The sequence below is a fragment of the Meleagris gallopavo genome, chromosome Z (assembly GCF_000146605.3).
Source record: "Meleagris gallopavo isolate NT-WF06-2002-E0010 breed Aviagen turkey brand Nicholas breeding stock chromosome Z, Turkey_5.1, whole genome shotgun sequence".
In the NCBI taxonomy this organism is placed as follows: domain Eukaryota; kingdom Metazoa; phylum Chordata; class Aves; order Galliformes; family Phasianidae; genus Meleagris; species Meleagris gallopavo.
In genome coordinates, this window is record NC_015041.2 from 24,239,734 (window position 1) to 24,252,056 (window position 12,323).

The 12,323-nt window shown below is 39.8% G+C and overlaps 2 protein-coding genes across 2 annotated transcripts in view; one reads left to right on the plus strand and one right to left on the minus strand.

Annotated features, from left to right (window-relative positions):
- Nucleotides 1–12,323, plus strand: part of KANK1 (KN motif and ankyrin repeat domains 1) — a 404,522-nt gene that overhangs the window by 245,367 nt on the left and 146,832 nt on the right. The window lies entirely within an intron of this gene.
- Nucleotides 179–12,317, minus strand: PGM5 (phosphoglucomutase 5). Its single transcript, XM_010725607.3, has 5 exons — nt 12,226–12,317; nt 5,701–5,863; nt 3,759–3,905; nt 2,517–2,642; nt 179–444 (listed from the first exon to the last, which is right to left on the minus strand). The coding sequence occupies exons 1-5, from the start codon at nt 12,301–12,303 to the stop codon at nt 218–220; spliced, it is 741 nt and encodes a 246-aa protein (XP_010723909.1). The 5' UTR covers nt 12,304–12,317; the 3' UTR covers nt 179–217.

The following is a 12,323-nucleotide window of genomic DNA, read 5'->3' on the forward strand; positions in this document are numbered from 1 at the left end:
GAGGGGAGGGGAGGGGAAGGGAGGGCTCTCATTCTGGATTCAAATCCTGTTCAACTTGCAAAACATCTGTAGGAACAAATTATTCCACGTGACTGATTTACAGGTACAAATTCTATCATCTATGCTTGAAAGTAATGCTATTCATCTTCAAGAACTGTCTGAAAAGCAAATAAATTATACTTACATGTCCAACACCAGACAGCAGACAAAACAATACCTAAGGTGAAACTTCCACACCGATCAGAATACTTACTCCATCAGCATCAAAAGCAGCTCCAAACCCATACTCTCCACCTCTCATAGCCTCCAGCAAGGCAGTTGCATATGTTAAATTGGGATCAGGACGCTGTCCACCAAAATCCTCCAGAGGAATACAGTTTATAGCAGAATTGGCAGGAGCTCCTAATTCATCACAGAGGATTCTTCTCACATAAGGTCCCATAACTGTAAAAATATAAATCTGCCATGCAATCACAAAAACATATGCTTGACATTCAAATTTTTCACAGTACTTCAGAGACTTGATACAAAACATACTTCCAGCAATTCTATACATCTGTCCTATTAACAAAAGGGAAATCATCATTTCTCAGAAGAGAATATGGTCATCACTCTACACAGATCAGTTGTTAAGTCGGTATTAAAAACACGCTTCTTCATTAGCAGAAGTGAGAAAGTAACCACTGAATATTGAAAGAGAAGTTTTATTTAGCAACTATTATGGGAAAGTAATTAATGTACAGACATAGGGTATTCCTTACTAGAACAAAAATAATATGCTATTATAATATTTTACATGTCCTGGACTGCAAGCAACAGTTTAGCAAAGAAAGTAAGCAGTAATAGAATGGAAATAGGGAATACACTTCTTTCAGATTTCTCACACTGAAATTAAACATTTCCCTACTGAAAATGTTGCCGCATTTTTCCTATTGTCACGTACATAATAAATAAAAACTTTCCTACAACTAATTACAAAATAACTTTTTTTTTCTTTAATCATATGGCCAAGTAAGACCGTGGTTCATGCTACCATATCATAATTAGTATATGCAGCGTTGTGGGGTATCCGAAAATATCACACAGATTCATTTTGAAGCAGCTTTTTATTTCACCGACAACCCAGATTACCATGCCAGGCCTTCTCTTAATTTCCTGGTAAGACTTACCAATCCTAACCTTATCTGCTGAAGAAATGCATATACATTTCCATCCTTTAACCAATTAATCTACATTTTCAATAATTGTAAGGAGTATTTTCTATCACTTCAGAAATAAGAGGATCCTAAATACACACGCATCTGGAAATGATGTCATTATCAAACCGTACCAAAGATTTTTCACAATTAAATATTTTGATCTTATGGAGAAAACTGTAATGTTAGTTGTATCTGAAATCTATGCTTGTGCACTTGGAGGCTGAGTAGCATTTTTTAGTATCTTGTAATAGATGAGGACATCAGAGATCTATACATTATTTCAATAACATTCCCTCCAGAAGTGTATGTGATGAAAGGCATTCCGTTCCTCATTGCTTGGCCAACTCACCGAGGATTTCTGGTAGCAATTTTTTTTATTCAGATTTAACTAATTTTCATTGAATCACAGAATGGTTTGGGTTGAAAGGGACCTTAAAGATCATCAAGTTCTAATCCCCTTGCCATAGGCAGGACTGCCACCCACCAGATAAGGCTGCCAGGGATCCAACCAACCTGGCCTTGAGCACCTCCAGGGATGGGGCATCCACAGCTTCTCTGGGCAGCCTATGCCAGTGCCTCAGGATACCCCAGAGCACTGCTTTATGTAAAGCATGTCTTCCTAATATCTAACCTAAATACCCTCTCTTTCTGTTTAAAACCATTCCCCCTTGACTCATTACCATTCACCTGTGAAAAAAGACAGTCTCCCTCCTGCATCTAAGTTCCCTTTGAGTACTGGAAGGCTGCAGCAAGATCTCCCTGGAACCTTTTCTTCTCCAGGCCAAATAAAATGAGCCTTTCTTTATAAGAGAGGTGCTCCAGATCTCTGAGTATCTTTATGGCCCTCCTCTGGATCCGCTTCAAAAGCTCTACATCTTTCTTGTTCTTGAGGCCCCTGGAGTGGAAGAAGCACACCAGGTGGGGCCTCACAAGGAGAGAGCAGAGGGGGACAATCAGCCCCCTGCTTTGCTGGCCATCCCCCTTTCAATGCAGCCCAGGATACAAATGGAAACCATTTTTCCTTCGTAGACACTGTCCTGTAATCTCCTTGGTTATGACACTCTGCAACGTATCATCCACTCATGGCAAGATAAGCTCACCCTGCTTGCTTTCAAACTTTTATTGCATATAGATGTCCTCAATTACTTATCAAGAAAGGACTAACAGTGGGTTAGGCCTTTATTAATAGTCTGATGTGCAAACCCTTTAGCATTTCTAAAAGTCCTGACATTTATACACCGTATATATATTTACCTTTATTGTAAAACTATTACAGCAAAATCATATTTTGGTCCTGATAGTATCTTAAGTTCATACCTCCATTCATGGCATCAATCCTTATTTTGATCTGGTTGGGTCCAGTCAGCAAATTTCTGATTGCATTGAAATCAAAGATATTTCGAAGGAGATTGAGGTAGATATCCACAGAATCAACAATTTCCACTAGAAAAAAAATAAGCAAAAAACCAAAACAATCAATAACATAACAAAATAGAAATACAGCTTACATATGGGGACATGTGTCTCCCAGCACACTTTTACAACCCATGTACCTGAATTAAAATAGGACCACACAATCTCTGTGCAACATGAATTGGCGCTGATGCCAAAGAGACAAAGTAAAAAGCTCTTTCATCAACCTTAAGCCTTGCATGCATCATCAGTTCTGCTTGCTACAGCACTGCAGAGAATGGAAGATGTCCATGTTGATAAAAATTCACAATTTCTATTATCTAAAAGCAGTATCTATTTGCATCACTTCATCAGGAGAGACACACAGCCTATCCTTTTCATTTTTGGCACTTACGATCATTCTAGCATTGTCATTCTAACACCATATTTTTGCATTTTATGTATTACCGACTTCAGAAAGTTTGGCTCAAATACAACATCTGTTTTTCTTTGTTACAGTCCTGTTAATATGAATTGTGATGCCACAAAGGTAGAAAGCTACAGCTTCTCTAGTTCTTTAAGATATTAAACAGATCAAACTAAAATTAATTACTGAAAGTAAATTTGTTGGAATCAATGCAGCTACCATGGTAAAGCCATGGTTTTCAGTCAACTTGGAACAAGTTATTCTTCTGATTAAATTTAGAAGAATGTTACACAAATGCCTTTTTATCTGGTTTAGCGAATATCCTGAAATATTTTAGTTACAAGTTAAACTATTTTCCTCAGAAATGCTGACCTCAGCCCAACGCTCTTCTTCAGGGTAAAATGTAAACACAGTGCCTAAGAAAAAAGCTTAGAATAAAATACACTTGAACTAGAAACAACAACAACAAAATTCTTCCTCAAATTAGAAAACAACAACAACAAAAAGGGATTGTTTTAGTTTATTTTTATGCTACTTGATGTTTTTTTTGGTTTGTTTTCCTGTGTGCAGAATGAATGCAACGCTCACCCTTACCACTGAGCATTTTGAGATCTAGTAGCAGTAAGGAATTCTGAAGAAATAATACTCTGATTAAATAACTACTCTTTATCATTCTCTGGCAATTCTACTACCTAGAATCAACACATGTAAGTAGCATGCATAAAAGCCTTCGTTTGTACCTCGGAAAGGTTTGAATTTGTTCTCCAGATCAAACTCTTGTCTTCCTAAGCGAGATAAATCAACTCTGAGATCAGGACAAATGGCATATTCCTCCAAGGTTTTGCTGATTTGATAAATCTTATCTGAAACTACATCTGGAGCAGGTCCTGTAAGAGAAGAGAACTTGTCAGCTCGTATTTTTAAATGAAGATTCCAAACACAAAAAAGTTTGCTGGTTAAAAGTAAAAAAAAAAAAGAAAAAAAGAATTTATCTATTGAAGAATAAGCCCCAAAAAGAGCACTGGTACTTTTTACATTCTAGCACATTTTTTTAAGAAAAAAAAAACAAAAACATCAGAACTTGGAAATACAGTGTGTTCTCATACCATTTTGTTTCATAGAAAGTATTTAAGGCAATCACTAGCCTAGAGAAAAGAATTCAATCGTTTTTCTTCGTGTTTATGACACAAAAATATTGCCATTTCTTCTTCTACAGTGAACCTAACATATGTACCAATGGAAAAACTGCCTTTCAGAAGCAGCTTCTGGTGTCTCATGGGTCCTTCTGCACAACTATGAAACTGAGATTGTTTGGCATCTCACTTGATTTCCTTGGGCACAGATTATCATTAAAAACTCCTTAACAGTTTGACAGCCATTAAGCCACCAATGCCCTAATGACACATTCATAAGAATCAAAATAATTTAATCGCTTAACAAGCAGTTGTGACCTGCAACAGCTTAGGTCATTGCAAAAGAGAAATCGTATCTAAGTGTGCATTATTATTAGCAAATCCTGAAGGTTGGCTGTATTTTTTAAAAATTACTGTCGTCCTAGTAAGAGTTGCAGGCTTGATGCAAAATGACCAGAAGACCATTCTGTCTTATCCAATTCTTCTTTGCTTATACTAAAGCCACACTTCCAACTTGAAAAAATGAACTCCTGTGTTGTTCTTATTTTCTCTCTCTCCTATTTGAATGCCCCTTTCTTTTCTGGATGCTTGCCTCCTGCAACAATGCTGCTGTACCCAGTATAGCCTTACCACATGAATCAGTGTCTAACATCTCAGACACAGCCTATCTGATGGTCCAAGGTAATAAAAACAACACACAGTAGTCACTTAACTTTATTTGGCTTTGCAAATGACTTCTTACTATTTTATTCCAAACACAGGGTAAGGACAAGCTTCATTCACACTACATCAGCTTTGATAGGATGATTTTAAAGGCACTTTGAGATTTTCAGAAGGAAAGCATCCTATGTTTATGAAGTATATAAGGCTTCAGCATTTCTAAAAAGCATTGGGTTTGCACATATCAGTAACATAAAATGTATAAAGTGCTACATAACTACATGTGCCAACTTAAAAATTTCAGAAAACAAGACATTATTACTATACACACAAACCGCATAATTGAGGAGCAGAACTGAGATAGTTAAAGTAGTACAATTCTCCTTGGATAAATGCAATTTTTCTTCCTGGTCAACATGAAGAATGCTTTTTTCCATACATGAAACATATACTGAGTTGTGAGTTACACTGCTTACAGCATTTCTGAAATCACATGCTATAAATTAAGTGCCAAGACAACCAAGGCGGAAACACGAAAGAAATAGAATTCTCTCATAAACAACTTCATAGAAGGATGAAAACTGTTACAATAATCCGGCAGAGTAAGTAAAATAAAGTAAAAATCAGACGGTAAGCCTCACAGAACTCTTACCGACATTGCAAGGGCTTTAATGAATGTTTAATACTTACTGAACATATGCCATGTAAATAAAAACAGTCCTATCCTTAAGAAAAATAAAGAATATGCTTATTTTCTGCAAATTTGTTAAAGAATAGTCTGAGAAAGAATAACCAAAAACACTTACAGTTAATGTCAGTTGGCTATCCCTGAATTTTAATCACACTGAGATGCAATGACATAAATGTGCTAGTTAAAAAGAACACCTACCTCCATTTGCAACCTCAAATTTAACTCCAAACTCTCCTCCAGGTCCCCCAGGACTGTGGCTGGCTGTTAGAATAATCCCACCAGCTGCTTTTATCTTTCGAATAATACACGAAACAGCAGGTGTGGATAAGATACCATTCTGCCCAATAACCAATCTGCCGATCTAGGTGAAAAAAGGTATTATTTTTAATGTTAATGAAGAAACATACACACTAATATATGCGTATACAGTGGCTATCAGAAATTTTAAGCTCCTACCATGGAATCTATTTGTTGTAGAGAAATACACAAACAAGAGCTGCCGTTAACAAATGCTATCTTATATATACCCAGGGCAGCAAGGAGCACAGACACAACAGCAAACTGCAAGCTCCCACCACTGGACTGGGGTATGATCCTGCTATCAGGCCTTTCCAGGTATCCCCATCAATCACCAAAGCTGCTTTAATAACAGTATGTTTTAGTGTTGAGTGTGTGGAAGCAAGCAAGGTCAGAGCTTCAATTAGCATAAAAGAGAACAGCAAGCGACTTGGCTTTCATGGAGGGGCTTTTCAGAGCAATTGCAAATAGAACCACAATATATTTCTAAAACAGGTAATCTCTGAGTCACATCTTTGTAACACAGATACCCTCGGACATCCTGCCCTGCAGAAAACAGTCCTCCTTCAGTCATTATCTACTCTTTGGCTATTTCAGATGAACAGGGAGTGTTTCCAGGACACAGCTGAGCAAGGGAAGTTCCCACCAGTCTTAAAGTAAAAAAAGCTTCCAGGTGGTGTTATTAAACACTGACTGCTTCAGTGTGTTTGGTGCTATGCACAGTTCCACTGCATGATCCCAATTTCAAAGCCTCTGCCTTAGTTATCTACACAGACACTACAGTTTCAGCTCAATATGAATAGCCGAGGCACTAACCAGACATCATAATTTTGATGCATAAGGATCCTTCTGCTGGAAAACAGGAAAAGCTATCAAAATCATAAGAAAAGTTCACAGAAAACATTCGAGGTTCATTTGATTTGCTCATGGTAACTAATGTAAACACGTTTTGTTGCACTGCCTTTTTCTGCCAGGTATGGACAAATCTAAGGAAACAGTAAGATGTAAAACCCAAGAAACTCAAAATTATAGTTTCTTGTTTTTCCACTGTAACTATAATACTTTCCAGAAAAAACAAGTATTCAGGAGGGATGGGGATATGTGAGTCAGCAGAATCCTTTAAGTTGCCATTACACTGACATGGTCAACTGGTGAGGGTGGAGCATATACCTGGTTACCTTCAGTACCAGGCAGCCGAGCCTCATTTCTGCTCAGTTCAGAGGTGCTGAGCAATTTTATTTATTATTCATGTCTAATAATACAGATCCATTAACTTGTAATAAAACAATTAGAACACTACCTTACTTACTGGAGAACCTTGATTATTTGTGGAGGAAACCAAGCTAGTGAATATGGATTTCCCTGAAGAGCAGATTAAATGTTATGCAGGCACACTGTGGCAGATTTACTCCTACCAGACTTCGTATTGCTTTCTGACACATCGTCTCACTTCCCTTCCTGCTCTTGGTTCTCTCTGAAGATACAATGAAGCAGTAATTTGCAGGTCTCAGAGCAACAATGAGATACGTTTCTTCCACTTAGTCTCCAAATCTCAGTGAAGGGGCTCATATTTCTTCAGTACAGAACCCAACTAGTATCTCTTGCTGACTGGAGCACTTTGCATTTATGTAATGTTCTCAGCACCTTTTAAAACTCTCCAAATGCTCCAAAACTCTCCAAATGGAGATTTAAAAATCTCCAGAATTTGCATTTTTTTAACTCGACTGTTTTGAATAGAAACTGCTTCAAAAAAAGTTTATGTATAACCTTGCTTATGACTGCAGAAATTCCTATGCAGGAATGCAGCAATCCTATGCAGCAATTCCTGTGTTATGGAACAAGGAAGACTTTCTTCTACAAATAAGCAAAAGTGTTTCTAGTTGTTTTGGGCTGTGTTTCCACAGACATACCTTTGCCTCAGAAAATACCCAGGATAGAACTCCATCCAAACTCCTCAAGGAGAGGAGAGGCTAGCAGTTCAAGCATATGCCTTGAGGTACCTTAAGAACCAAGTTCAAGAAAAAAGGATTTCCATTATCTGTATTACTGTTTCATTTATATCATTGCTTATTTATATAGGTAGTGATTTGAAATAGAAATACCAATGTTTTCAAATTGTTTTGAATTTGAGCATGTCCTTTTAAGGCTTCTTTTCAGCCTATGCGCAGCTTTTGGACAATATGAGGTTTCTTCCAAGACTGCTGTACAAGTGCCATCATTTAATCATCACTGCTCGTTGTACCAAAGCACTAGAAGAAACACAGACCACTGGGAAACGGGCTTTAGCAAACTTTCTTCCAGTCTATACTATGTACCCCCATACTTATGGGAAATAAAATGAAAAAAAGTAATGAAAACACTTGCTTTGAGCACTTTCTCTCCCTTTTCTAAACTATTATGCATGTAGAATACTAAGGCAAGTGAAGACTCAGTTTTCCAAAGATAGCTGTCAGAAAAGAGTGGTGGCTCTTAAAACGTTATTGTGGATGGGTAAGCAAAAGGAAGATGACAGAAATTATGTTTTGCTGATGTATTGTGAGATATTAAAGTATCAATACATTTATATTTGCGTGCAAGGTATATCATGAATTCTTCTATACTTCTACGTGAGGTTTAGGTTTTTTGTAAGCGCACAGAAATCACTGTTCTGAATTAGCCAAAACACAGATTATTCACAATGCATAAATTGTCTGGCACTGTCTCTTTACTGCATCTTCACTTTTCTCCTGCTCAACACAAAGCAGTTCCTGGACGCCCAGCATTTATACGAATAGGACTATTTTGCGTTGCTTTCTGTATTTGTGACAGGTTATTTGTTCAGGTGGTTATTTCTACACTAATTAGAATTAGTGCAGAAACAGTATAAGAATTGTTTAAACTAATTCCTATCCTGTAAAAATGCAGTGTTTTGTATTCTAAATTAAATAAGATTAAATTAAATAAGAAAGTGAAATTGTGTCTTACGATACTCTATTTTGTTTGCAGTGACTACTGCAAAGAGCTTCACTTTACATATAGCTCTTCAGTGCTGCTATTCTAAACTCTAAATTCAGGCACTCCCTAGAAACGTAAACATCTTTCTCTCTTCGTTTTGATGGCAGGAATGCAATCTCATCCACTTTCAGCCCAGTTGCTGTTCACTATGTCTCTGAATCAAGTATTAAACTGCTATCTAATTAATTTTAAGAAATGAACTCTCAGATTTTCAGACTTCTCTGGGCTAAACCAGCAACCAGATAGTGTCCACATACTCATTGACAATTAAAGTTCCAGTATTATCCTTCTGAAAATCTTGGACAGTTTCATGGCATGGAAAGATTATCTTTGGAATTCAAAAACTTACGTGGCTACAAAATCACAGGCTTGTAATGCCTCTTCTAATACTGTGCCCAGCGCCACATTCTATTTTGTCACTCTGCTTTTAGTAGCAATAGCAGCAAAAGAGACCATGGTCCTCAGCAAACTCTTAGGGCTGAGAGTGTAGTCACCCTAACAACTATTTTACAGCAACATTTTTATGCAATATTACCACATGCAGCTGTGTATTTTCAGAAAATACAGTGGATCAAAATGGAGTCATTTAAGATTTTTAAATTGATCTTCCCAGTAATTTTTCTCTCACATGCCTCAGTCAATTGAACCTGAAATAACATAAAGCAAGTGGATTATATCCTGGACAGCACAGGGATATATCTTCTTTCACTGTAGTTTCCTAATGATGACTTAGTGTCATGCCTAATATAGAAGCAAATAAGTCAGCCATACAGGTGTAAGGAGGGAAGATAAGATTCTCATTGGAAACAAACAAACAAAAAAACCCATGGCACTGCAAAAACAGCTGGAAAATTCTTCGCCATCTCAAACTTTTACAGCATTATTAGCAATACTTCATGACCTCTACAATGTTGCTATGACTCTCCATAGGCCAAGTATGATTATCAACTTATCCACTTCTGATCAGATCCAGACATCAGAGTTTTTAATTTAAACTTATTCTGAACTTTGCCTCAAAAATAAAGCACCACACCCAGCTGATGGTTCTAATGGAATACTTGCATTTAATTTGTAGTGAGACTTTGTCACACGTGATGGAGCCTTTTACCTCAGTTCTTCCTGGCATTAAGAAGCAAAAGCTGCTGACAGGTGGCAGGTGAAATGGGAGATGCAGTTTCAGATATTCTCCTAACATCTCACTTCTCAGAAATGCCTGTTGCCTGTTGCAAGCTGGAATGAGACAGTCTCTTACCAAAATGTGTTTGCCTCAATCCCATTTGTGCGCTCTTTCAAAGAATGACCACTAGTTAGCTGCTTCCAGCTAACCTACAGTATCTCTCCAAACAGAAAGACATGATGAATCGTGCTGATGGCCACTGCATGCTACGCACTACCCCATAGCCACTGCCAGCAGTGGAAGCCCAGAAGCTGCAGCAGTGGTGTACCTGCAGTCCCAGTCCATAGGGTGAGCGCAGGGCTCAATGATGACAGGAAGGCAGGGCAAGCAGCAGCAGCTGACCAGGCAGGGGGCCTCAGCTCATTCCTGGTCCCAGGGCCTGTGCCAACTGTGCTAGGCTGCTAAAGCAGGGAGAATGCAGGGTGAGTCACCAAATTAGAACAAGGGGAACCTAGCGACTCTAAAGGGCAATACGTGTACAGTTGATAACAGAAGATCCCCTTTATTTTTATACTCGGCAGGCACAATTAACCAAAGAACTCAGTATGTGTCTTCCTGGAAGGAGACTCTGGCTCAGTTTGTCAGCACTACTTGGCCATCACTCTCCTGGAACTCCACTGAGGCTAAAGGTTTTCAGGGCAGCTTCAAGCTCCTACATGTTTCATCTCACCCTGCATTTGCCAGCTTGCTTTTTTTTTTTTTTTCCTTTTGATGCAGGACAGGCTCCTTGTAGAGATATTTGCCTTGGCCAAAGGAGAGGTATTTGCCCTCAGCAGTATTCATGCTCTCCACCCAAACCATATAGCACAGCACTAAACAATGCCTTTGGGGAGGCTTAGATAATTTTTCAGCTGTCATATATTAGCAATCGAAGAATAATACATGTAATGAGTATTCCTTGGAGGCAAAAAAAAGTGAGGTTTCTACACTTACAGTGTGTTGCAGAGATACAGAGAAGCGGCCGGCAGGCCAGAGGGGAATAGAGCATGAGCACGTGGGAGCAGGATCAATGTCACCCCCAGCCATCACCCACTTGAATTTATCAGGACTGTGCCCCCAGCCAGAGTACAGTGCTTGAACTCAGGAATCTGTGGGAACTGCCAGCAGACACTCTCGTTTCTTGGCTTCAGAAAACAGTAAGGAGAAACTGTGCTTCCAAGAAAGCTGCAATAACTTAAGGAAAGGGAAGCCCAGTTAGAGCAAAGTGCCAGAAACATGCTAAATTGAAAACTTACAGAGGTCAAAAAAAAACTAATCTGCAGGGGGAGCAGAAGAAAATGGGAAATGTGACATGGGACGCTGGAAGGAAGAAAGCTGACAGCAACATTAGCCAGGACAGAGTCCTGACTGCAGCTTAGCCCAGCTGAGAACCTCTCAGCCTTCTAAGCCCTACATTTCTGGTCTCCCCCAGGTTTCAGTCCTTGTGCTCACCTTGCAACTGCAACTTATTCTGTGCATACAAGAGCAATGGGTGACTGCCGGCTGGGCAGAACAGCCCTTGCTGTGCTTTCTCCTACCCACGCTACAGTGACAGAGCTCCACTCGCAGAGCTAGCAATGGGAGGAGCTGAGGCAAAGCAGTCCCATGGAACTCGCAGCTCCCAGCTATGAGCAGTGGCCTCCCACTGCTCCCTGTTGTGTGCGCTTTCTGGACGGTCAACTCAGCAGTTAGGAGAGATAGCAGCTTCAACTCTGCTTTGGAGAGGAAACTTCAAGCCCGTGCTGGCTGGTACTTCCCAGCTTTCTGCATGTACAGACAGACAAAGGTGTTTGCACACCTCCATCAGAAAACATCAATTCCCCTCTTGAGAGTTTTCACGTTTTCAAATCTGAGCAAAATATGCTGTAACCCATCTGATTGGATGGGCTGTCACCATTGTCTCATTCACTAAATGAACAGAGAACACTTATTTTCTTAAGATGCAGCCAAACTGCTGAATTCCTCTTCCTTTACATCATTTTCCCCGAGCATCCCTGAAAGAGTGTAAGCACCGAGCACACATCTAACGCCCTCGCTTTCCACGCACTTATGTTTGACTCTGCTAAACCTTCTCCACAGAGTCAGGTGTGGTTTTTCAGCTTCCACTCCTGACTCGGTCCCAAAAGAGCTGCGCAGCACCACGGTCGGGCCGCAGTACCCGGGGCTGTCAGGAGCACCCGGCTCACACGCAGGCATCGCCAGCCTCGCCCAAAACTAGCGGAGCAGCCTGACCGACGGCGCAGAACGCCGGCGGAGCCGCGAGACCCCGGGCTTACCCCGTTGGCCGCGGCCATCTGGACGACGATCTCGATGGCCGTCTTGCTGAAGTAGCGGCCGTCGCTGCCCACCACCATGGTGCAGCCCTGGCGGTCGC